Source organism: Phasianus colchicus, chromosome Z, assembly GCF_987193195.1.
Source record: "Phasianus colchicus chromosome Z, bPhaCol1.hap1.1, whole genome shotgun sequence".
NCBI classification, from domain to species: domain Eukaryota; kingdom Metazoa; phylum Chordata; class Aves; order Galliformes; family Phasianidae; genus Phasianus; species Phasianus colchicus.
Genome location: NC_143476.1, coordinates 92,818,393 through 92,844,689, shown reverse-complemented (window position 1 = coordinate 92,844,689; position 26,297 = coordinate 92,818,393). Strand labels below are relative to the sequence as shown.

The window sequence follows — 26,297 nt, the reverse complement described above, 5'->3', positions numbered from 1 at the left end:
CAAGAGAATGCCACCACAGACATCAGAACAGAGACCAAAGAGAATGCTGCAGGAAATAATCAGGCACAGAGGAGAGGCAAGGGGAACGCACAAGGAAGAGAACGGACAGCCTGTAAGGCACGCTGAAATGCAGAAATGAACTCCGGGTACCCTACCTTGTGTCTTACTAAGTAATGGGTAAACATTGCCCTTACCTCTTGGGCAGATTATTACCGTCAGCAAAGTTGGCTTCCGGGGCATCGCAGGAAATGCAGATTTCTGTTCCTGGCTGTTCTCATGAAGAGCCACAGATCGCTCTGTGCAGTTTTTACGGCGCTCAGGAGTGCCACAGCTCTCCGCTGCCACCTGTTGGACACAATACAGTAATGAAGGCACTGCCCCACATATGCGGGGGCTGCACCCTGTGCACACTGCTCTAATGATGTCACAAAGGAGCATTAGGGATAAAATTAATGCTATTTGTTGGCTAGAATTGTTAAACTAACTATGACTTCTTTTCTGCACTACGATTGGGATGAAGGTTAATTTGACAGAAAACAAGGGGTGTTATTTTTATTGCTGCATTTCGGGTTAGCCTGATATTAAAAATGTCTCTAAGGGTTAGGGTTACAGACACATCGCAGGTAAATGTAATTATCGTTAGAGCTCCCATTAAGCTAGGGGTTCAGGTCAAGATCACAATTAACACTGCCTCCCAGCCAATCCCAGAGAGCCAAAGGCAAAGGCGTGCCAAACTGCCAGGACAAGCAAAGGGAAATCTGAGGTAAAGGCAAAGCAAACAGCAAAGGCTAAGGGAAGGGCAAAAGCAAGGAAAATACCCAGTGAAAAGCTATGGTGAGGGCAATGAGAGTACAGCGGGGAAGGCCAACAGCAAAGGCCGAGAAAACACAGCAAGAAACACCAAAACAGAAGGCCAAGAGAACATGGCAAGAAATGCCTAGGCAAGAGCTAAGAGAACATGGCAAGAAATGCCAAAACAGGAGGCCGAGAGGACGTGGCAGGGAACGCCAGGACAAGCGGCCAAAGAGAACATGGCAAAGAAAGCCAATACAGAAGGCCAAGAGACGGTGGCTGGGTAGGCCAAAACAGGAGGCCAAGGAGAATGCCACAGGGAAGGGAACGCCAAAACAGCACGCCGAGGAGGACGTCACAGGGAACGCCCGGGCAATGGCTATGAGATAGCAGGAAGTGCCGAGGACAACGGCCAAGAGAACATACAAGAAATACCAAAACAGAAGGCTAAGAGAACACAGCAGTAAATGCCTAGGCAAGAGCTAAGAGAACATGGCAGGAAGTGCCAAAACAGGAAGCCAAGAGGATGTGGCAGGGAACTCCAGAACAAGTGGCCAGAGAGAACATGGCAAAGAAAGCCCATGCAGAAGGCCAAGAGAAGGTGGCTGGGTAGGCCAAAACAGGAGGCCAAGGAGAATGCCACAGGGAACGCCAAAACAGGACACCGAGGAGGATGTCACAGGGAACGCCCAGGCAATGGCTGTGAGATGGCAGGAAATGCTGAGGACAACGGCCAAGAGAACATGGCAAGAAACACCAAAACCAAACGCTGAAGAGAATGCAGCAAAGAAAGCTAAGTACGATGGCCAAGACAATGGGGCACAGAACACCAAAACAGGACAGCAAGAAAATGCAGTAGAGAAGGTCTAGGGTAAAGAGAAGGAGAACACTGCAGTGAAAGGCCAGAGACAAATAGAATGTGGGAAGAAAAGGACAGGCAGCCTTTGGGGTACCCTAAAATGCAATAAAGAGCTCCGGGAGTGCTACGTTGTGCCACGCTACATAATGGGTAAACATTGGTGTGCGTACGCTGCCCTTACCTGCTGGGCAGACAATTACCAGTCAGCAAAGTCGGCTTCCAGGGCATCCCAGGAAAAGCGGATTTCTGTTCCAAGCTGTTCTTATGAGGAGCCACACATCTCTCCATGCAGACGTTACAGCACCTGGGAGAACCACAGCTCCCAGTAATGCTGCACAGTAACGAAAGCACTACCCTGCATACATTGGGGGGCTGCACTCTGTGCATGATGCTGCTCACCAGCAGCACAGTAGCTGAGAACAACGCACAAGAAAAGGCTCAAATACCCAACAACACTTTTGCTTCCATCTCCTCTGATAACTGCTCATTATATACAGCCCTCACCTTTGGCTGTGCAGGTGGGGATTGAGAAAGCAATGCCACCCCCACCAACAACCTCCCTGCCCCACACTGAGAGTCAAGATAGGGTTTGGGATCACCTGAGGAACCTGAACATCCGGGAGTCTATGGGTCCCAATGAAATGCATCCCAGAGTCACGAGGGTATTCGCTGATGCAGTCAACAAGCCATTCTCAACGGTATTTGAGAAGTTGTGGCAGTCAGGTGAAATCCCTGGTGAGTAGAAAAAAGGCAACAGCACACCTGTTATTACGGATAAAAAGGATGACCCTGGGAACTATCAACATGTCAGTCTCACCTCTGTGCTGTGAATGATCGCAGAGCAGATCCTCCTGGAAGTGACTCCAAAGCACGTGTTCCAGCGCATCACCACCCTGAGTGAAAAACTTCCTCCTAATATCCAACCTAAACCTCTCCTGTCTTAGTTTAAAACCACTCCCCCTTGTCCTATCATGATCCACCCTCATAAACAGCTGTTTCCCCTCCTGTTTATCCACTCCCTCAAGTACTGGAAGGCCACAATGAGGTCTCTCCAGAGCCTTCTCTTCTCCAGTCTAAACAAGCCCAGTTCCCTCAACCTTTCCTCATAGGAGAGGTGCTCCAGGCCTCTGATCATCTTAGTGCCCTCCTCTGGACCCGCTCTGAGAGTTCCAAGTCCTTCCTGTGCTGGGGGCTCCAGGCCTGGACGCAGTTAAGCAGATGGTGCCTCACGAGAGCCGAGTAGAGGGGGGAAAGAAAAAAAAAAAAAAAAAAAAAAAAAAAATCACCTCCCTCTCTCTGCTGGCTGTTCTTCTTTTAATGCAGCCCAGGATATAGTTGTCTTTCCAGGATGCAAGTGCACACTGCTAGCTCATGTCCAGCTTCTTATCCACTGGGATCCACACGTCCTTCTCTTCAGGGCTGCTCTCAAGCGGTTCTTTGCCGAGTTTGTATAAACATCTGGGATTGCCTCTTCATCAGTGACATTGACAGTGGGGGTCAAGTGCACCCTAATGACACCGAGCTGTGGGGTGCAGTGACACACCGGAGGGATGGGACACCATCCAGAGAGACCTCAACAGGCTGAGTAGTGGGCACTCGGCAATGTACCTTCCCAGCCCAGAAAGCCAGCTGTATGCTGGGTTCCACCCAAAGATGCGTGGTCAGTAGGCAAAGGGAGATGATCCTGCCCCTCTGCTCTACGCTGGTGAGGCCTCACCTGGAGTGCTGTGTCTGGATTTGGATGGCTGCAGTGTAGGACACAGACATAGAGCTGTTGGAGTACATCCAGAGAATGGCCACAAATATGAACCGAGGGATGGAATGCCTTTCCTATGAAGAGAGAAAATTGGGGCTGTTCAGCCTGGAGAAGTGAAGGCTCTGAGGTGACCTGGTAACAGCCTTTCAATACCTAAAGGGAAGAATGAGAAAAAATTTAGGTTAGATATAAAGAAAAATCTTGTGAGGGTGGTGACACAGTGGAACAGGTTACTCAGACACGTGATGGATGCCTTGTCCCTTCCAAGGTGAGGCTGGGCCAGGTTCTGGGCAACCTGATCTAGCTGTATCACAGAGCCTCTCTGGACCGGTCCCAGTATTCAGCAGACCAGGGACCTCACTTCATCACACTGTTGGGAACCAGAGCTGTAGAGCTATTGAATGGGGGACAGGGGATGGAAGGAAGAGGGATGGGGGTTTGGGTGTCATAGAGATTAGGAAACTAATAGGATCTCCAGACAATTAGGATGGAGATATCTGGGGTGATGCTGAGTACAGTGGTCCAAAAGAGGACAATCCTTGGCCTTCTATAAAGATGAAGTCAGATCTGCTGTTCAAACAGAAAGGACTGTAGGATCCCAAGGTGGTCAGTCACAATGTGCTCTGAGAACAATGCCTTGGGATCCATTACCATTGACAAATTTGTAAGGGAGATATGGGAGAGAACCAGACAAAATAGGAACAGAATACCTGTTGTCACTATGCTTGAGTGGTGCAGACCATATTAAGCACAGTGAGGATGAAGCAGATGGCCACTACGTTCTGGGAGTGTTCTTCAGGTCCTGGCCGAAGCACCTCACTCTATCATCAGCCGTGTAGTGCAGCAGGCTGGGAGAATAGACCCCATAGAGAAAGGTGAGCCGCCTGCAACCCATTTGATCCCTAAGTGAGCTTCCCACAGCAATTAGAAACCTGCCTGCATACAAGCTAGTGCACAAACACGGGGCTTGGAATGCTCTGTTACCTGCTCAGTAGATCTCAGAGTGCTTACACCCCTGATGAGACAAACTCCAGCAATCCCTAAACCCCATCAAGCTAAAAAAAAAAAAAAAAAAAAAAAAAAAAAAAAAATCAGCTGATTTATTACATGTAAGGGTGCACAGAATGCCTTTAAACAGCTTTGTATGCTTGGAAGCAGTGGATAACACTCTTAACTACGGTCATGAAATGGGATGATAGAGGTGCACACAAACCATGTTTGGAGCCCCAGGTTGGAGATCATGCTATAAGAACCATGAAATGGTGAACAGAGATGGAACCAGAAGATAACAAGCTCAGAAAGATTTGCTTAAAAGACCTGGAGAATGAAGAACCTCTTTATGGAAAAGGACGTTAGCTCTGGGCATTCCCACAACAGCAATGCTCAGTCAGATAACCAGCATTATCCTGAGGCTGATTGAAGCATTCCAGAAATGAGGGAGCAATGAAAGAAAGAAACACGTGTCAGTCCTTCAATCACCATATCAGAGAAAGGAAGATAACACCTTCATCTCCCTTAGAGAAGAAAAAAGGGCATTGTGATGACAAACATGCAAATACAGCTGCTCTAATCCAGTTTGGGGTCCCCCCAAAAAGGTGGAGCTCACAGCCCTCAAATAAAGAAGGAATTACATGCCCCGTTCCAAATACTCACCCCACTCTCCCAGGGAAGCTGCCGCCAGGATGCTGCACCTATGGCTGCCAGGCCTTAAATGTAGTCAGGATACCCCCAGAAGGGGATATCACAGCCCTGAAATAAAAAAAAGAATAAGTTACCCCATTCCAAGGATGAACACTCAGCCCACACTGCCAAGGAATCAGTCTCCAGGTAGAGATGCTGCCCTTGTGGCTTCCACCCCTTAAAATGTGGTCAGGATACTAGAGGGAAAAAAAAAAAAAAAAAAAAAAAGAGAGAGAGAGAGAGAGATTACAGCCCTGAAATAAAGAAACCACTTACTCCCTTCCCAAGAACCAACACTTCCCCATGCTCCACAGGAGACAGTCTACAGAGATAAATGCTGTCCTTACAGGTGCCAGCACTTAAATGTGGTCAGGAAGCCACCAAAATGAGAAAAAACACAGCCCTGAAATAAGAAGGAATCACTCGCCCTTTCTCAAGGACCAGACCTCGCCTCACACTCCATGGAGAGATGCTGCCCTTATGGTTTCCACACAAAGAAAGCGGTCAAGATGGCAGCAACATCATCAGTAACAAGGCATGGCAGCAACATCATCAGTAACAAGGCATGGCAGCAACATCATCAGTAACAAGGCATGGCAGCAACATCATCAGTAACAAGGCATGGCAGCAACATCATCAGTAACAAGGCATGGCAGCAACATCATCAGTAACAAGGCATGGCAGCAACATCATCAGTAACAAGGCATGGCAGCAACATCATCAGTAACAAGGCATGGCAGCAACATCATCAGTAACAAGGCATGGCAGCAACATCATCAGTAACAAGGCATGGCAGCAACATCATCAGTAACAAGGCATGGCAGCAACATCATCAGTAACAAGGCATGGCAGCAACATCATCAGTAACAAGGCATGGCAGCAACATCATCAGTAACAAGGCATGGCAGCAACATCATCAGTAACAAGGCATGGCAGCAACATCATCAGTAACAAGGCATGGCAGCAACATCATCAGTAACAAGGCATGGCAGCAACATCATCAGTAACAAGGCATGGCAGCAACATCATCAGTAACAAGGCATGGCAGCAACATCATCAGTAACAAGGCATGGCAGCAACATCATCAGTAACAAGGCATGGCAGCAACATCATCAGTAACAAGGCATGGCAGCAACATCATCAGTAACAAGGCATGGCAGCAACATCATCAGTAACAAGGCATGGCAGCAACATCATCAGTAACAAGGCATGGCAGCAACATCATCAGTAACAAGGCATGGCAGCAACATCATCAGTAACAAGGCATGGCAGCAACATCATCAGTAACAAGGCATGGCAGCAACATCATCAGTAACAAGGCATGGCAGCAACAAACAATAACGCATGAATCACTCACCGCTTTCCAAAGGTCTGCACTCACTCCCAAGGAGACAACCCCCAGGTAGGGATGCTGCCCTTACTGTTTCCAGCCCTTAAATGTGGTCAGGGAGGGGGTGGAGCCAAGGTCAGCCCAATCCGGTCCCATAGGTGAATTGCTTCCACCTGTGCTCACAGGGCTGGCTACACCCTTCACCAGGTGCTCAATCACTGCTTCAGGCTGTGACCTAACTGTTCCCATAAGGCCTGAAGCAAAAAAAAAAAAAAAAGACTAGTAACAAGCTGGCGATTGGATCTGCCTGTCTGGCAAGGGGAGTTTTATCAGTGGATGAGCAACAATGGCACGCATATTTTGATTCAAGTCTGTCCTCAAAGGCAATTGGTAAAATTGCCTGACTTTCTAAAATTGGTGACTCTGCTGGTGACGCTGGGGTGACGCTGGGGTGACATTGGGCTAGGATGATGTGGGGGGGTGATGCTGAGGGGTGATGTTGGAATATCATGGGGGGGACATCAGGGAGTGATGTTGGAGTGATATTGTTGGGGGGAATGTAGTGGAAACCCTAAGGTGTGGCTTGAAACAATAATTGAGAAGGGACAAACCAGAGGAGCTCAGGTGCACGAAACGCACCTGAGTGATGAAAGGGGTGGATCCTGGCTCCACCCCCTCCCAGGCCTCATTTAAGTGTTGTCAGCAGGAATGAGCAGCTTTTGCTGGAGGTCCCTGCTTGCTTGAGGTCTTCTAAAGTTAAGCAGATTTTGTTCCTTGTTTTTGTGTTTACAGCTGCTGTGTTTAAGCAAGTCCTCACTTATTGCAACGTAGGACTTGCTTTTTTGCTATTGTTGTTGCATTTTCCATCATGTTGTAGCATTACAGGAGATAATTATTGGTGGGGGTGATGTTGGGGTTTTTTTGAGTAGTATTGTTGGAGTGAAGCTGGGAGGTTACATTGCGATAAGACTAGGATGGTGTTGGAGTTTCACTGGGGGGTGACATGAGGGAGTGACATTGGGGTTACGCTGTTGGGGTGACACTGGTGGGGGCACACTGGTGTGACGCTGGGGTGAAACTGGGTTGAGGTTGTGCAGTGATGCTGTAGGGTGATGTTAGAGTATCTCTGGGGGATGAGATGAAGGAGTGACGTTGTTGGGGGGGTGACATTATTGAGGTGATGCTGGGAGGGAAGTGAGGGAGGAATCAGGAAATGACGTTGGGGTGATGTTGTTGGGGTGACAAGGGAGAGACGTTGGGTGGTGATGTTGGGGTATCGCTTGGGGTAACATCAAGGAGTGACATTGCTGGGGTGACATTACTAGGAAGGATATTGGGCTATCCCTACCCTAGAGGGGTTTCAACAGGGAGTGACGCTGCGGTGATGTTTGGAAGTGATACTGGGGAGTGCTGGTGGGGTGTGGCTGGGATTGACATCAGGAAGTGAAGCTGGGGGGTGACACTGGAGTGAAATTGGGATGATACAGGGATGATATTAGGGGGTGACACTGGGGGTGATGTTGGGGTATCACTGGACAAAGTGATGTTGGGTTGATGTCAGGGAATGAAGTTGTGGGTTGATGTTGGGGTATTACTAGGGTTTATCATCAAGGAGTGATGTTTTGGGGGGATGTGGGGGTGACGCTGGGGTGATGTTAAGAGTGACGTTGGGGGAGACATTACTGGGGTGAAATTGTTGGGGTGACACTGGGTTTATTTTGGGGAATGACATTGAGAGGTAATGAGTATGACTGGAGGTGACATCAGGGGGTGATACTGGGGGAACGTTGTTGGGGTGATACAAGGAATGACACTGGGGTGGCACTGCTGTGACAGTGGGGTGATATTAGGGAGTAATGTTGGGGGGATGAGGTTGGGTTATTGCTGGGGGGGGTTCAACAGGGGGGTGATACTGGGGTGATGTTGTAGTATTACTGGGGGCTGACATTGGGGATACTGGAGAATGATTCTGGTGTGTCATTCTAGTGACAAGGGTGATGTTGGGGCTTTTCTGGAAGGAGTGACATCAGGGAGTGAATGCTGGGTGGTGATGTTGTTGGGGTGTTATGTTGGGGATCTAAAGGCCCCCGACTGAAGAATGATCCTGGAATTGAATAAGGTATTTTGGCAGTTTTAAGGGAGATGATATTTGTGGCTGTGGCTGCACATGTTTTGTGGAGAGAGCTATCCTTGGTATTTGGTCTTGTTCTTGCAAAGACTTGTTTTGCAAGTTGATGTTCCACTTGGGCTCTGTATCACACGCTGGCCGCATGGGTACAGCATGCAAGTGGAACAAACCCTACAGACCCTGGGGAGAATGAAAGCAGGAGAAAGCACGGAAGTGCACTTTGAAGTGGGGGATGCCGTGCTGGTGCTGCCAATCGAATCTACCGCTGGCATGTTCCTTCTCTCTCCTCTTCGGTGACTTGCCATCTCTCAAGGGTCAGATAGTAATAGCACACCTGCTTAGGGAGATTCTGCTTCCCACTTAATGGAATTATCTAACATTTCAGAGAGCGACGCTGGAGGAAGTGACACTGTGGTTGTGGTGGAGTGATGTTGGGATATCAATAGGGTTGACATCGGCAAGTAGCACTGGGGTGACATCATTGGGGGTGATGTTGGAGTACCACTGGGATTTAACATGAATGACTGATGGTGGGGTGAGAGCGTTGGGGTGGCACTGGGGGATGACAATGTTGGAGTGACACTGAGGGTTGATAGTGTGGTGATGTTGGGGGGTGACATTGTTGGGTTGATGCTGGTGGGTGATGTTGGGATGACAGGGGGGTGATATTAAGGAATGACGCTGGGGGAGTGATGCTGGAGCATCCTTGGGGGGTGACATTGGGGTGTTGGGGCTGATGTTTGGGGTGAAATAGGTAGGGTTTGGGAGTAGAGTTCGGGGGAAAATAGTAAGGATTTGGGGCTGATACTTGGGATGAAATAATGAGGTTTTGGGAGCTCAATTTGGGGTGAATTAGCAAGGACTTGAACCTGGAGTTTGGCGTGAAATACTGATGGTTTGGGGCTGGAGTATGAGGTGAAATGGGCTTTGGAGCCTATTCGGATGGCAGTTTTCAATGTAAAAAACATGTTCTTTACAGTTTCCTTGCAGGAAGAGGATAAAGAAACTCTGCTTTCACGCAGGAGGGGATACAATATACCTTCAGCAGACTCCCACTATTGCTCAAGCCACCTCACTGAACTTCGACAGAAAGTTTCACTGCCTTAGAATGTGAAATTGTATCCATGTGTAGATATTTTAATTGCAGGCACATACCCGGGAAAGGTGGGGGAAGTGGCAGCAGCACTAGATGACTCAGGAATTGAGATTCCACCTGCAAACTGTCAGGGACTAAGTAAAGAAGTAAAATTTTAAGGCAGCAAAGACCAGCAAAATTGTGCAGACTTGACTGAACCAAAGTGAAGATATGTGAACTAGTGTGAACAGAAGTGAAGCCGTGCAAAATTTTACAAAACCACGTGAACTTCACGGAACCTCAGTGAAGACCAGTGATCCTGTAAAGTCTTCAGTGAACCAGGGCGGACTTCTGCAACGCCCAGTGAAGACCCACAAACCTGTACAAAGATAACATGAATTTGCACAGACAATACAAGTAAACCAAGTGAAAACCCACAAAATTGGGCATCCTTCGGTTTATTTGGGTGTGGAATTCTGGCAATGCGACCCAACTGGATAAGTCCCTTGTAGACTGGTAGTATTTTCTTCACAAATAATGAAATCTGAATCAGTAGGACATTGTTCATGCCCTATTACCTGACTCTTACCTTCTCCTCCCCTGGTTTCTCATTGCCTGAGTGCTTCAGGTTCACAAAAGACGAAAATTAAAAAAAAAAAAGAAAGAAAAGAAAATAAGGGGAAAAAAAAAGAAAAAAGGGAAAAGGAAAGAGTAAAAAAAAGATGTAGAAAAAGAAATAGAAAAAGAATAATAAGAGGAAATAGAAAAGGAAATAATTAGAATTATAAAAAGAAAAATTATTAGAAAAAAAAAGAATTAAATTAGAACAGGAATAGGAAAAAGACAAAATAATTGGAATTAGGAAAATAAATAGAAAACGAATTGGAAATAAACTAGAAGAAGAATTGGGAAAGGCTGTGGAAAAAGAACTGGAATTAGGAAAAAAAGAACTGAAATTAGAATTACAAAAAGATAAAGGAAAAGAAAACTAATTAAGGAAAACAATTAAGAATTAGAAAAAGATAAAAAGTAAAAGAATGAAAAAGAATTAGAAAGAGTAAGAAATGGAAAAGAAACAAGAAAAAGGAAAAGAGAATTCTAATTATAAAAATTATTAGAATTAGAAACAGAAAAAGAAAATAATTAGAATTAGAAAATGAAAGAGAAAAATAATTAGAAAAAGAAAAATGAAGAAGAATTAGGATTAGAATTGGAAAAAGAAAAAAATGGAAAAAGAATTGGGAAATGAGAAAAAAATTAAAAAACATATTAGAAAAAGAATTGGAAAAAGAACTAGAATTAGAAAATGAAAAAAGAGTGAAAAAATAAAAAAAACCATTGGAAAACGAGTGAGAAAAAGTCTAGAAAAAGATAAAAATAGAACTATGAAAAATAAAAGAATAAAAAAAGAAAAGAATGAGAAAAAATAGAATTAGAGAGAAAAACAAGAATATGGAAAAGAAAATGAAAAGAAAAGGAATTGGACAAAAAAGAACTGAGAAAATAAATGGAAAATAAAATAGATGAAGAATTGGAAACCGAACTGGAAATGGAATCAAAACTGAAAAAAGAATTGGAAAATGAAAAAGAAGAGAAAGGAAACAAAAGCACTAGAGCTAGAGAAAGAATATGAAAAGGAATTAGGAAAACCAACGAATAAAGCAAAAGTTTGAGCCCTCCAGCCCCACACCCCGGTCTTCCAGCACCACAATTGAGTCCTCCAGCCCCACATCCCAGTCCTCCAGACCTCTGAGTGAGTCCTCCAGCCCCACACCCAAGTCGTCCAGCCCCACAGCCCAGGTCCTCCTGCACCATAAGAGAGTTTTGCAGCCCCACATCCGAGTCCTGCAGCCCCACATCCGAGTCCTCCAGCCCCACCAGTCTGGGCCTCCCACCCCACATCTCAGTTCTCCAGGACAACACCAAGGTCCTCCCACCCCACGCCGAGGTCCTCCAGCCCCACAGCCGAGTCCCTCGGAGGGAAAAGGCAGGAGGAGAAGGAGGGAAAAGGAACTGCCACGGGGAAACAGGGGAAACAGTGCGCAGGGGAAAAGGGGGAACTGCCCAGCCCCATAAGTGACTCCCACAGCCCCATCTGAGGTCCTCCAGCCCCACATCTCAGACCTCCAGCCCCACATCCGAGTCCTTCAGCCCCAAAAGTAACTCCTCCAGCCCCACAAGTGAGTCCTCACACCCCACAGCCCAGCCTGCCAGCCCCACACTGAGGTCCTCCAGCCCCACAACTCAGCCCCCTCCAGGGCCACCCCCTAGACCTCATGCCGCAAATCCCAGTCCTCCAGCCCCATAATTGAGTTTTCCAGCCCCATAATTGAGTCCTCCAGGGCCGCCCCCAAGTCCTCCAGCCGCACAAGTGAGACCTGCAGCCCCACATCTCAACTTTCCAGCCCCACAAGTGAGTCCTCCAGCCCCACATCTGAGTCCCTCGGAGTGAAAAGGAGGGACGACAAGGAGGGAAAATAAGGAGCAGAAAGAGGGAAAGGAATTCAGGGGGTAAAAAGGAAGGAGGAGAAGGAGGGAAAAAAGCAACTGAGAACAGGAAAAGAGGAAGGAGGAGGAGGAGGGCGGGAAAGAATTGAGAAAGGGAAAAAGAAAAGAGGAGAGCGAGGGAAAGGAAGAACTCAGGAGGGGAAAGAGAAGGGGAGAACGAGGGAGAAGGGACCGGTGTGAGGGAAAGAGGGAGGAGGAGGACAGGGGAAATGGGAAGGAAGGAGGACGGGGGAAATGGGAAGGAAGGAGGACGGGGGAAATGGGAAGGAAAAAAGGAAGCAACTGACAATGGGAAAAAAGGAAGGAGGAGAAGGAGTGCAGAAAGGAATTCACAATGGGAAAGAAAGAGAGGAATTCACAACGGGAAAGACAGGAAGGAGGGGAGCGAGGGAAAGGAGGAAGGAAGGGAACGAGGGAAAAAGGAATTCACAATGGGATAAAGGGAAGGAGGAGGACGGGGGAAAAGAGGAAGGAACTTAGAATGGGAAAAAAGGAACGAGGAAAACGAAGGAGGAGGAAAAAGGAGGAAAGGAAGCAGGGGAAGGAGGGAACGGAGGAAGGAGGGGAGCGAGGGCGGAAAGGAATTGGGGGGAAAGGAGGAACTCGCAGGGGGGGAAAGGAGGAACTCGCAGGGGGGGAAAGGAGGAACTTGCAGGGGGGGAAAGGAGGGGAGAACAAAGGAGAAGGAACCGATGTGAGGAAGGAAAGGAAGGAGGAGGACGAGGGTAAAAGGAAGGAAGGAGGAGGACAAGGGAAAAGGAACCCGATGTGAGGGAGGAAAGGAAGGAGGAGGACGAGGCAAAAAGGGAAGGAGGAGGGCGAGGGAAAAACGGAACCCGGTGTGAGGGAAAGAGGGAAGGAGGAGTCGGGGAAACAGGGAATTGAGCGTGGGAAAGGGAAGGAGGAGACCCGGAAACAGGGAATTGAGCGTGGGAAAAGGGAAGGAGGAGACGGGGAAACAGGGGAAAAAGGGAAGTGCCAAGGGGAAAAAGAAGGAAGGAATGGGCGTGGAGAAAAAAAGAAGGAGGAGAAGGACAGAAAGGGAACTGCCATGGGAAACTGCCAGGTGGAAAGGGAAGGGGAGAACGGGGCAAAGGGAAGTGCCAAGGGAGAAAAGGGGAAAAGGGGAACTGCCAGGGGGGGAAAAGGGGGAACCTGCCGGGGGGAAGGGGGGAAAAAGGGGAAAAGGGGAACGAGGTGACCAGGGGAAAAAAGGGATCGAGGAGATGGGGGGGAAAGGGAAGGCAGAGACCCGGAAAAAGAGAATTCACAATGAGAAAACACGAAAGAGGAGACGGGAAAAAGGGATTTCACAATGGGGAAAAGGGAAGGAGGAGACTGGGGAAAAAGGGAAACTGCCCAGGGGAAAAAGGGGAACTGCCATGACGGAAAGGAAGGGGAAAATGGAGAAACTGCCACGGGGGGAAAAAAGGGGGAAAAAAGGGAAACTGCCACTGGGGGGGAAAAAGGAAATTGCTGAGGGAAAAAAAGTGGAAAGGAAAGGAGGAGAACGTGGGAAAAGGAATTGCTGAGAGGAATATGGGGAAAAGGGAATTGCAACGGGGAAAAAGGGGAAAAGAGGAGAACAGGGGAAAGGGAATTGCCACGGGGTGACAGGGGAGAAGGGGAACTGCCAAAGGGAAACAGGGGGAAAAAGGGGAACTGCCAGGGGGGGAAAAAGGGAATCCTTTCCCTTCTCCTTTTCCTCTCTCATTCTCCCCACTTCCTTCCCTCTCCCTCCACTTTTATTCCCATCCTTTCCTCCCATCGTTCCCTTCTCCTCTTTCTCCCCCCTTCTTTCCCTCTCTCTCTCCACCTCCCCGCTTTTCTTTCTATCCTCCCATCCCTCCTTCCTTCCCTTTTATGTGGGAACTGCTGGCTCACAGCCCGAACCTCTGATTGCTCAGCACAGGTGAAGGCAGGAAGGGGTGCAGCCTGGCTGCTCCCTACCCCCATTTAAGGGCTGACCACCAGCAGGGAAGGTTTGCTATTCTGAAGTTCTGCTCTGCTGGAGCTTCGTGAGTGAGCCCAGGATGTGGGCAAGCGTCCTCTCTGTTCCCTCTGTCTCGTTTTGCCTCTCGTTTATTTCATTATTGTAACATCTTAATGTTCTTTCATTATACAATATTTATTTATACACTTTTCCTTAATTATATCTTAAATTCTTTGATTATACACTTTCCTTCTTTCATCCCTTCCTTTTTCCTTTCCTCCGTCCATTCATCCTTCTGTTCATTTACTCCTCCATCCCTCATTCATCCTTCCTTTTATTCATCTTTTTACTCCTTCATTTATTTCTCCCTCCCTCCATCTCTCCGTATGTCCCTCGCTCTGTCCGTCCCTCCATCCATCCTTCATCTTCCCATCCATCCCTTTATTCCTCATCCATCCTTCCTTTCATTCATCCTTTCGCCCCTCCGTTCTCCTTTATGTATTTCTCCACCCATCCTTCCCCTTCCTTCCGTTCCTTCCTTCCTTCCTTCCACCCGTTCATCCGTCCGTCCTTCCATCCATCCATCTTTCCGTTCTTCATTCATGCCGTAATCCCTTCGATCCGTCCCTTTTTCTGTCCTACGCTCCCTTAATCCCTTCATTCCTTCATTTATTCTTCCCTCCATTCATTCATTCATTCTTCCACCTCTCATAATTACATCTCTGCCCCTAAGAACTGCCTAATAACTCCATATCCCACTCTTTAATAATTACTCTCTAATTACTAATAATTCTGTAATGATCTCGAAGAACTCTATCCAACTCCCTAATTACTCCCCAGCAACTCCCCAACAACTCCCTTAGAACTATTAGCACCCTATTGGCCCCTTTCCAATTCTCTAATAACTGATTACTCTCTGATTGCCCTGATTACTCTCCATCCAGTGCCCTAATTACCCTCTGATTACTTCCAACCAGTCCCCTAATTACCCTCTGATTACTCTCCATCCAGCCCCCTAATTACCCTCTGATTACTCTCCATCCAGTGCCCTGATTGCCCTCTGATTACTCTCCATCCAGCCCCCTAATTACCCTCTGATTACTCTCCATCCAGTGCCCTAATTACCCTCTGATTACTCTCCATCCAGTCTCCTAATTACCCTCTGATTACTCTCCATCCAGTGCCCTAATTACCCTCTGATTACTCTCCATCCAGTCTCCTAATTACCCTCTGATTACTCTCCATCCAGTGCCCTGATTACTCTCTAATACCTCCCTAATAACTGGCTAATAATTCCAATTACTCATAACACCCTCATAACCTTCTGCCGCCAATAATTAATCCTCCGCCTCTAATAATCCCTTCTCCCTCTCTAATCATTCTCTCCCTCTAACCATTATTTGTCCCTAATGATTCCTTTTCTCGGCCCCTGTTAACGCTTCCTTCCTTCTCCCTGCTGAAACCTGGAAATCCTTTTGTCGGCTGCTCTCTCTGCTGAAAGCAGCTGTGATTCCCGGCAGCAGCAGCGCCTACGGACACGCGATGTCGTCTTTGCACCCCGATTTTCCCTTTCCCAGCCGCTGCCCTGTTTCCCCACCGGCCGGGTGCTCCAGGCTCACAACCTCATCAGTTTCCGTTGGCGGATTCGTGTGTTATCGCTGTCAGTGCTGTTGTCTCCAAGCTCTCTGTGCTCTTCTTGTTGTAGGGAGGCGGTGATCGGCTCCCAAGTCTTCGTTCAGCAAAGAGCAGCGGGGGGGGCTGACGCCAGGCCTCCCGATGTCTCTTCAGGCGCTTCCTGGGCACACCATGCCTTCTTCTCTGCTTTCACCTCCTGCAGGATCTTCTTGCAACGTGTGTGCTGCTCTGCTCCTGTGAGGCCCCGTTTGCAGCACTGCGTCCAGGTCTGGAGCCCCCAGGACAAGAAGGACAAGGAGCTGCTGGAGAGGGGCCAGAGGAGCCACGGAGATGAGCAGGGCTGCAGCACCTCCCTGTGAGGACAGGCTGAGGGAGCTGGGCTCGTTCAGCCTGGAGAAAAGAAGCTGCGGGGCGAATCATCGCAGCCTGCAGCACCTCAAGGGAGCCTGCAGACAGGAGAGGAATCGACTCTTGGAAAGGGTGAGTGACAGCAGGACGAGGGGAAGCGGTTGGAAGCTGAAGGAGGGCAGATTGAGGTTGGACATGGGGGAAATCCTTCCCAGAGAGAGCGGTGAGGTGCTGGAACAGCTGCCCAGAGAGGCTGCGGATGCCCCGTCCATCCCTGGAGGCGTTCAACAGGTCGGATGGGGCCCTGGCAGCCTGGTGCAGCATTCGGTGGGAAGGTTGGTGGCCCTGCGTGCGGCCGGGGGTTGGAGATCCGTCGTCCTCCAGGTCCCTTCCAACCCTGGCCGTTCTGTGGTTCTGTGACAAAACACACATATATGCCCCTATATACAGAGCGGCATCCCTGGGAAGGTTCGTCCAGAGGAGAAGCGATGCCAGCTATCCGAGATCTGCCCCAGGTTGAGCAGGAGGACTCCCAGGAAGAACCGAGACAACGCAGTTCATGAAATAAAAGCTATTATCCAATTCTAACGCAGAAACAACACTGCAGTCCCACGATTCCCCCCTGTTTCTTTTGTCACACACTGTTGATCTCTGTCATTTCTTCAGTTTCGCTTTCATGGACGTCTCCCTGTTCTCCACTTCCTTCATCTCCTCCAACGCCACCATTTCATCCCCACGCAGTGACTCGGTTGGTGTTTGCTGCCAGAGCGCTGCCTCCATCAATCGCTGTCCCAGTGCCCTCACACAGGGAACAACGCAGCAACCAGTGGCCAGCAGGGCTCCTGCTGCTATGCAAGGAGTCAACGTGGGCACATCACCCATTCCGTTCCCCACACCAGGACCCCAACCACCCGGTGGGAGAAGTGTCCCTTCCCGATTTTCCTGCCAGTTCACTGGAAGGGTGGTGAGCCCTGGCACTGCCTTCGTTGTTGTGGCACCTGGAGCTGGCGTTGGGATGGAGGTGCAACAGCGGGTACCCAGCTTTACACACACACCTCTTTTTTTTCCCAGCTTGGATCAGAGCTTAGGAGATCCGACTTCCCAGGCCATCCTACCTGTGGCATCAAACTGTTCTGCAGTTCCCTTTACTGCACTCTGTTGTAGAATTTGTGCATCGCTACCGATTATAACAAACGTAGCTGATCCAACCTACATTCTTGCTGACCATCACCCACCAGGACAGTGACTCAAACCCTGCAACAACTTGATTTCTCGCCTTAAAGTCATCAGGGACAGCAAGAAGTGACCAGCTGCAGTCCTTAGCTTGCCCACGTCCCAAACAGTCACCGACAGGAGGACACTTTGCAGCGATGTTTCCACCAGAGATACAGAAGCACTGACATCAAATGCTGCACTGAAGCAAATTCACTCTCCAACGATTGCAGCAGCCCGTATCGCTGCCTCTGGGTTCGCAATTGTGAGGGTCCAGCTGACCTGAGTTCCCATTCACTGCAGGGACCTCCTTAACTCCAGCAGGACGGATCTGTGCGGGATGGTAGCAGCACCGGGACAGACTCACCCACCTTGATTCCAGGGGCGAATGTCAAAGACAGCTGCTGTGCACGTATCAGCTCTCGTTAAAACATGATGGATCAGGGCGTCGAGGCCTTGGGCTCCAGTTCCCAGAGCCAGTTTCTCTGGTTCCTGAAGCTGTTCTTGTAGACTTGGTAGCATTTCACTCCCCACCTGGAGCTGTTCTTGCTCCACACGCTCGGTATTTCCCTCCCTATCCGGGTAGAGATCCTGTTTGTACAACGCTGGACCTCCTGTCCAGTATTTGGAAGGACTTCACCCCTCTTGGGCTCCAGGTTTCCTAAGGAGAGCCAAAGGCAACAACTGTGGCCAGCGCAGTCCAGCTTCCTGGGCCGGTTTTACAACCTGTATTTAATTAGATGCTTCATCATGGTTTGTGCCATTGCCGATGTGTTCCAATGCTTGCTGACCTGCTGGGCAATCTCTGTGCTAAAGTGAGTTCCCTGGCTGCAGGTATTGCTGCAGGACCCCCAGCCCTTGGCATCATCTCCTGCAGCAACACCCTGCTTGTTTCTTAGGCATCACTGCTCCTGCAAGGGAACGCCTCTGGCCACCCTGCATGGGTATCGGTTGGAGCCAGCATGTACCCAACCCTCCTTTTGCGGGCAGTTCTGAAGGAAATCCACGCACAACTGCTGGCCTAAAAGCCTCCCTTTCCCAACAAGCCCCACTCGCCCCCTGTTCCTGGTTCCGGGATGGCACAGCTCCTTTCTGCTGTCCGCACCCCCGTATGTTTTACGACGTTCCCCCAGAACCACTTTCTATGGGATAACAGGGCGCAGCACTGCGCCCATCTGGGTGCGCACCCACCTGTCGGCTCGCTCTCTTCCCTTTGCAAATCAAGCCATTCCTGTCCTCTCTACAACGCCTTACAGGTTCTGATTAGGGGTCAGATATTTTAAGCTGACCGCCTGGAATTAAAGCCAGTTCACACAGAATTACACGGAATCACACAGAATTGCCAGGGTTGGAAGGGACCTCAAGGATCATGAATCTCCAACCCCCTGCCACATGCAGGGCCACCACCATCCCACCTAATGCTGGACGAGGCTGCCCAGGGCCCCATCCAATCTGGCCTTGAACACCTCCAGGGACGGGGCATCCACAGCCTCTCTGGGCAGCTGTTCCAGCACCTCACCACTCTCTCCGTAAAGAATTTCCCCCTGACGTCCAACCTAAATCTCCCTTCCCTCAGCTTAAAACCATTTCCCCTCGTCCTGCTGTCACTCACCCTTTCAAAGAGTTGATTCCCCTCCTCTTTGTAGGCTCCCTTTAGGTACTGAAAGGCTGCAATGATTCACCCCGCAGCATTCTTTTCTCCAGGCTGAACAAGCCCAGCTCTGCCAGCCTGTCTTCATAGGGGAGGTGCTCCAGTCCCCTGATCATCTTCGTGGCCCTCCTCTGGACCCTCTCCAACAGCTCCCTGTCTTTCTTGTACTGGGGGCTCCAGACCTGGACGCAGTATTCCAGATGGGGCCTCACAAGAGCAGAGTAGAGGGGAACAATCACCTCCCTGTCCCTGCTGGCCACCCCTCTTCTGATGGAGCCCAGGATCCCATTTGCTTTCCCACCTGCAAGGGCACACTGCTGGCTCATGTTAAGTTTTTTATCTATCAGGACCCCCAGGTCCTTCTCCACAGGGCTGCTCTCAAGGACCGCTCCTTCCAGTCTGTAGGGATGCCTGGGATTCCTCCGGCCCAAGTGCAAAACTCTGCACTTTGCCGTGTTGAACCTCATCAGGTTCACCCAGCCCACCTTTCTAGCCTCTCGAGGTCCCTCTGAATGGCATCCCGTCCTTCAACTGTGTCAACCACACCACTCAGCTTGATGTCGTCAGCAAATTGCTGAGGGTGCACTCAATTCCGCCATCGATGTCATTGATAAAGATGTTAAAGAGCACCGGTCCCAAGACAGACCCCTGGGGGACGCCGCTCGTTACCTGCCTCCACCTGGATATGGAGCCATTGATGACCACCCTCTGTCTGCGGCCTTTCAACCAGTTTCTTATCCATCGAGTGGTCCACCCATCAAATCCACATCCCTCCAGTTTGGAGAGAAGGATGTGGTGGGGGACCGTGTCAAAGGCCTTGCTCAAGTCCAGGTAAATGACATCGGTCGCCTTTCCCTTGTCCACCGATGCCGTCACTCCATCATAAAAGGCCACCAGACTGGCCAAGCATGACCTTCCTCTGGTGAAGCCGTGCTGGCTGTCACGGATCACACGCCCTTTCCTCATGTGATCAAGCATGTCATCCAGGATGATCTGTTCCATGATCTTCCCAGGCACAGAGGTGAGACTCACCGGCCTGCAGTTCCCGGGGTCCTCCTTGCTCCCTTTCTTGTAAATGGGAGTGACGTGACCCTTCCTCCAGGCATCCGGGACCACACCAGACAGCCACGACTTCTCAATTAAAGCCAGTTCACCAATTCCAGCTGCCTGCTCTGCCCCCTGACTACCATCACGTCCCAGTGTCCCGCACAGTGCCACTCCTCTGCAGTCCTCCGCAATGCGGAACAGCCACGCTGCTCTGCGGGAGATTTGCATCATGCTGAATTTGTTCTCCTTGTGCGTAAGCGCACAGCTGGCTGGGAACGTAAGTCATGTTGGGAACCAAGAAGCTGCAGGCCTGGGGCACAGGAGCTGCTAGGAAATTAACAAAGAATAATTAAAAAGACTCCTGACTTTCACCCCCAAAGCCGTCAGGAGGCTGGAAAATGATCCCACAGCAAAACAGCTCCGACCACAGCAACAACCGGTGCGGCCGCTGGAACGTCTGCAGGAGGGGAGAGCGGCATGGATGCAGGAATCCTGGAACGCCTGCAGGAGGGGAGAGCGGCATGGATGCAGGAATCCTGGAACACCGGCAGGAGAGCAGAGCGGCATGGATGCAGGAATCCTGGAACGCCTGCAGGAGAGCAGAGCGGCATGGATGCAGGAATCCTGGAACGTCTGCAGGAGAGCAGAGCGGCATGGATGCAGGAATCCTGGAACGCCTGCAGGAGGGGAGAGCGGCATGGATGCAGGAATCCTGGAACGCCTGCAGGAGAGCAGAGCGGCATGGATGCAGGAATCCTGGAACGCCTGCAGGAGGGGAGAGCGGCATGGATGCAGGAATCCTGGAACGCCTGCAGGAGGGGAGAGCGGCATGGATGCAGGAATCCTGGAACGTCTGCAGGAGAGCAGAGCGGCATGGATGCAGGAATCCTGGAACGCCTGCAGGAGGGGAGAGCGGCATGGATGCAGGAATCCTGGAACGCCTGCAGGAGAGCAGAGCGGCATGGATGCAGGAATCCTGGAACGCCTGCAGGAGAGCAGAGCGGCATGGATGCAGGAATCCTGGAACGCCTGCAGGAGAGCAGAGCGGCATGGATGCAGGAATCCTGGAACGCCATGGATGCAGGAATCCTGGAACGTCTGCAGGAGAGCAGAGCGGCATGGATGCAGGAATCCTGGAACGTCTGCAGGAGGGGAGAGCGGCATGGATGCAGGAATCCTGGAACGTCTGCAGGAGGGGAGAGCAGCATGGATGCAGGAATCCTGGAACGCCTGCAGGAGAGCAGAGCGGCATGGATGCAGGAATCCTGGAACGCCTGCAGGAGAGCAGAGCGGCATGGATGCAGGAATCCTGGAACATCTGCAGGAGAGCAGAGCGGCATGGATGCAGGAATCCTGGAACGTCTGCAGGAGGGGAGAGCAGCATGGATGCAGGAATCCTGGAACGTCTGCAGGAGAGCAGAGCGGCATGGATGCAGGAATCCTGGAACGTCTGCAGGAGAGCAGAGCGGCATGGATGCAGGAATCCTGGAACATCTGCAGGAGAGCAGAGCGGCATGGATGCAGGAATCCTGGAACGCCTGCAGGAGGGGAGAGCGGCATGGATGCAGGAATCCTGGAACGCCTGCAGGAGAGCAGAGCGGCATGGATGCAGGAATCCTGGAACGCCTGCAGGAGAGCAGAGCGGCATGGATGCCATATGGGCTGTTCTGCCTGCAGGAGAGCAGAGCTGTAGAAGCACAGAGCCAATCCCTTGTTCCACTCGCGGCCCTGGTGCAGCGCAGGCTCCGCTCGGCGCCCAGCGCAGGCAGCCAAGAACTTTGCAAGCTTTCTTCTGCTCCCGACCGAGAGCAGAAACCAGCGGGGTCCCAGCAGAACCCTGGCGTCGCCCCCAGCGCCAAATCCAGATTCGGCGCCGTGAACTCACAACTGTGCCGGGAGGCCGGCATCCAATCCAGCCGACGCCTGGCGGCTTTCACTGCGCTTCTGCTGTCGGAAAGAGGAAGAGGAGGAGAGGGAGAAAAGGAAACGGAAGCAGGACAGGAAAAAGGCCGAGGAAAAGGCCTGGGGAAAGGAAGTGACAGGGACTGGGGAAACGGAACTGGGGAAGAGGAGGAAGAGGAAGGGAAAAGGGTTGGAAGTGACGGGAAACGGAACGGGAAGCAGCAACGAGAAGAAAGTCCTCCAGCCCCACACCGCAGTCCTCCAGCCCCATAAGTGAGTCCTGCCGCACCCTAATTGAGTTTTCCTGCCTCACACCCAGGTCATCCTGCCCCGCAAGTCAGCCCTCCCACTCCACATCTTAGTCCTCCAGCCCCACATCTTAGTCCTCCAGCCCCATAATTGAATTGTCCAGCCCCACATCTCAGTCCGCCAGCCCCACACTGAGGTCCTCCAGCCGCACATCCAAGTCCTCCAGCCCCACACCGCAGTCCTCCAGCCCCACAAGTGACTCCTCCTGCACCACACTGAGGTCCTCCAGGGCCACCCCTAAGTCCTCCTGCCCCACATCCCAGTCCTCCAGCCCCACATCCAAGTTCTCCAGCCAAATAAGCGAGTCTTCCGGCCCCACACCCCAGGGCTCCAGCCCCACAAGTGAGCCCTCCCACCCCACATCCCAGGTCCTCCCACCCCACATCCCAGGTCCTCCAGCCCCAATATTGAGTTCTCCAGCTCCACCTCCCAGGTCCTTCAGCCCCACATCCGAGGTCCTCCAGCCCAAATCTCATTTCTGCAGCCCCATCAACGAGTCCTCCTGCTCCACATCCCCGTCCTCCAGCCCCATAAGCGAGTCCACCAACCCCACACCGAGGTCCTCCAGCCCCAGAATGGGAAACAAGGAAGCAGGAGAATGAGGGAAAAGGAATTCCCAACGGGAAAAGAGGAAGGAGGTGGGGGACGAGGGAAAAAGGAAGCAGGAGGGGAACAGGGAAAAAGGAATCCACTGTGAGGGGAAAAAGGAAAAAGGGGAAGGGGGGAAAAAGGGAAGGAGGGGAAGGGGGGAAAAAGGGAAGGAGGGAGAGGAAGGGGGGAAAAAGGGAAGGAGGGGAAGGGGGGAAAAACGACCTCATGAGGAGGGAGAAGCAAGGAGGAGAAAAAGGAATTCACTCTGAGAAACAAGGAAGGAGGAGAACGGGAAAAACCGAGGTTCTCCAGCCCCACACCGAGGACCTCCAGGGTCACCCCAAGTCCTCCCGCCCCACATCCAGGTCCTCCAGTCCCATAATTGAGTCGTCCTGCCCCACAAGCGAGTCCTCCCGCCCCACAGCCCGGTCCTCCAGCTCCATAAGCGAGTCCTCCACCCACATCCCAGGTGCTCCTGCCCCACATCCCGGTCCTCCTGCCCTCAAGTGAATCCTCCTGCCCCACATCTCAGGTCCTCGAGGGCCGCCCCCAAGTCCTCTAGCCCCACACCCCAGTTCTCCAGGCACATAACTGAGTCCTCCAGCCCCACAGCCGGGTCCTCCAGCCCCATAAGTCAGTCCTCCAGCCCCACATCTCAGTTCTGCAACCCCACAGGTCAGTCCTCCAGCCCCACACCGAGGTCCTCCAAGGCCACCCTCAAGTCCTCCAGCCCCACATCTCAGTTCTCCATGCCCCACAACTGACTCCTCCAGCCCCTCGAGCGAGTCCTCCAACCCCACACCCAAGGTCCTCCAGCCCCTTAAGTGAGTCCTCCAGCCGCACATCCAAGGCCTTCCAGCCCCACACCGAGGTCCTCCAGGGCGGCCCCCAAGCCCTTCTGCTCCACATCCCGGTCCTCCAGCCCCATAAGTGAGTCCCCTCCCGCCCCACATCCCGGTCCTCCTGCCCCACACCGAGGCCCTCCAGGCCCATAAGTGAGTACACCAGCCCCACACCGAGGCCCTCCAGCCCCATAAGGGAGTCCTCCCGCCCCACATCCCGGTCCTCCAGCCCCACATCTCAGTTCTGCAACCCCACAGGTCAGTCCTCCAGCCCCACACCGAGGTCCTCCAAGGCCACTCCCAAGTCCTCCAGCCACGCATCTCAGTCCTCCTGCCCCACAAGCGAGTCCTCCAGCGCCACACCAAGGTCCTCCAGACGTACATCCAAGACATCCAGCCCCATAAGTGAGTCCACCAGCCCCACACCGAGATCCTCCAGCCCCATAAGTGAGTCCCCTCCAGCCCCACAGCGAGGTCCTCCAGCCCTGTAAGGGAGTCCTCCCGCCCCACAGCCCGGTCCTCCAGCCACACAAGTGAGTCCTCCAGCCCCACATCCCGGTCCTCCAGCCCCACACCGAGGTCCTCCAGCCCCACATCCCGGTCCTCCAGCCCCATAAGTGAGTCCTCCTGCCCCACATCCCGGTCCTCCAGCCCCACATCCCGGTCCTCCAGCCCCCCTTCCCGCTCCCCCACGCCCCCCCACGCCGCTCCCCGCTTCCCCGCCTCCCGCTGCCGTCGCCCAGCGCCGCGGAGGCCGGGCTCCGCCACTCGCGACAGCCCTGCGGACCGGCATCCCAGGCGTCGCTCCGAGTCTCCGCGCTCCTTCGGCCGCAGTCCTTCCCGTCGCCGCCGCTCTCGCGAGAACTGCCCGGCCGAGAGCCGCCCGGCCGCTGCGCTCTGCGGGGATCCCGGCGTGACGGAGGGAAGCGAGCGAAACCGCGCCGGACCTCGCGCTCGGTCGCTTCCCAGCGCTGCTGGCTGGAGCGGCTCCGAAGCGCCGAGCCGCGGCCGGCGAGGGCCGCCAGGGCAGCGCGAGTCCTCCTGCCCCAGAAGTGGGTCCTCCTGCCCCATAAGAGGGTCCTCCAGGGCCACAACAAGGTCCTCCAGGGCCACAAGGGGGTCCTCCTGCCCTACCAGTGGGTCCTCCTGCCCCATAAGGGGGTCCTCCTGCCCCACAAGGGGGTCCTCCAGCGCCACAGGCGAGTCCTCCAGCGCCACGAGCGAGTCCTCCAGCACCACGAGCGGGTCCTCCAGCGCCACGAGCGGGTCCTCCAGCGCCACGAGCGGGTCCTCCAGGGCCAGAAGTGAGTCCTCCAGCGCCAGAAGTGAGTCCTCCTGCCCCACAGCCCGGTCCTCCTGCCCCATAAGGGGGTCCTCCAGCCCCACACCAAGGTGCTCCAAGGCTACTCCCAAGTCCTCCAGCCACGCATCTCAGTCCTCCTGCCCCACTTCCCAGTCCTCCAGCCCCACATCCCAGTTCTCCAGCCCCAAACCGAGGTCCTCCAGCCCCACTGGTGCTCAGCTCCGAGGTCCTCCAGACGTACATCCAAGTCCTCCAGCCCCATAAGTGAGTCCTGTTGCCCCACATCTCAGTTCTGCAGCCCCACAAGCGAGTCCTCCAGCACCACATCCGAGCTCCTCCAGCCCCACACCCAAGGTCCTCCAGCCCCATAATTGAGTCCTCCAGCCCCACACCAAGGTCCTCCCGCACCAGAAGTGAGTCCTCTAGCCCCATATCTCCGTCCTCCAGCTGCAAATCCCAGTCCTCCAGCCCCACAAGTGAGTCCTCCAGCCCCACGTCCCAGTCCTCCAGGGCTGCTCACAAGTGCTGCTGCCCCACATTCCAGTTCTCCAGCTCCATAATTGACTCCTCCAGCCCCACATATCAGTCCTTCTGCCCCAAAATTGAGTCCTCCCGCCCCACACCGAGGTCCTCCAGCCCCATACGTGAGTCATCCAACCCCGCTTCCCAGTCCTGCAACCCCAGAAGTGAGTCCTCCAGCCCCAGATCCGAGGTCCTCCAGCCCCATAAGTGAATCCAGCAGCTCCACATCCCAGCCCTCCAGCCCCATTCCGAGGTCCACCAGGGCCGCCCCCAAGTCCTCCAGCCCCACATCCCAGTCCTCCAGCCCCACATCCCAGTCCTCCAGCCCCACATCCGAGTCCTCCAGCCCCACACCGAGGTCCTCCAGCCCCACACCGAGGTCCTCCATGGCCACCCCCAAGTTCTGCAGCCCCACATCCCAGTCCTTCACCCCACATTCCAGGTCCTCCAGCCCCACACCCGTGACGGTTGGAGGGAAAAAGGAGGAGAAGGAGGGAAAAGGAATTCACAAGGAGCAAAAAGGAAGGAATTGTCAAGGAGGAAAAGGAAGGAGGAGAACGGGGGAAAGGGAAATGCTGGGGGAAAAGGGGGAAGAGGGGGGAAAGGGGGGAAAGGGAAGAAAGGGGGGAAACGGGGGAAAGGGGGGAAACGGGGGAAAGGGGGGAAATGGGGGAAAGGGGGGAAACGGGGGAAAGGAAGGAAAGGGGGGAAACTGCCAGGGGAAAAAGGGGAAAAAGGGGAAAAAGGGGGAACTGCCAGGGGGGAAAAAAAGGGGGAACTGCCAGGGGGAAAAGGGGGAACTGCCGAAGGAAAAAGGGGGAACTGCCGGAGGAAAAAGGGGAAAAAGGGGAACTGTCAGGGGAAAAAGGGGAAA

At 52.5% G+C, this 26,297-nt stretch overlaps 1 protein-coding gene and 3 long non-coding RNA genes across 5 annotated transcripts; 1 reads left to right on the top strand and 3 right to left on the bottom strand.

The window, feature by feature from the left end:
- Positions 1–1,934: 1,934 nt before the first annotated feature.
- On the bottom strand, positions 1,935–5,199 carry LOC149913196 (uncharacterized). The gene is made up of 5 exons (XR_016461825.1): positions 5,061–5,199; positions 4,392–4,462; positions 4,118–4,255; positions 2,938–3,481; positions 1,935–2,383 (listed from the first exon to the last, which is right to left on the bottom strand). It is a non-coding gene; the product is annotated as an uncharacterized LOC149913196 (long non-coding RNA).
- A 1,790-nt stretch (positions 5,200–6,989) lies between these two features.
- LOC149913195 (uncharacterized) lies at positions 6,990–10,320 on the top strand. 2 transcript variants are annotated; one of them, XR_016461919.1, is made up of 4 exons: positions 6,990–7,244; positions 8,404–8,536; positions 8,931–9,002; positions 9,525–10,320. It is a non-coding gene; the product is annotated as an uncharacterized LOC149913195 (long non-coding RNA). The 2 variants fall into 2 exon arrangements; XR_016461918.1 differs by lacking the exon at positions 8,404–8,536 and having other exon boundaries at positions 9,525–10,319.
- Positions 10,321–14,187: 3,867 nt separating this feature from the next.
- On the bottom strand, positions 14,188–20,549 carry LOC149913194 (uncharacterized). The gene is made up of 2 exons (XR_016461845.1): positions 20,380–20,549; positions 14,188–20,278 (listed from the first exon to the last, which is right to left on the bottom strand). It is a non-coding gene; the product is annotated as an uncharacterized LOC149913194 (long non-coding RNA).
- A 2,395-nt stretch (positions 20,550–22,944) lies between these two features.
- On the bottom strand, positions 22,945–24,963 carry LOC149913193 (uncharacterized). Its single transcript, XM_090131902.1, has 2 exons — positions 23,762–24,963; positions 22,945–23,719 (listed from the first exon to the last, which is right to left on the bottom strand). Exons 1-2 carry the CDS (start codon positions 24,961–24,963, stop codon positions 23,092–23,094), a joined length of 1,830 nt encoding a protein of 609 aa, XP_089988028.1. The 3' UTR covers positions 22,945–23,091.
- Between the last annotated feature and the right edge of the window lie 1,334 nt (positions 24,964–26,297).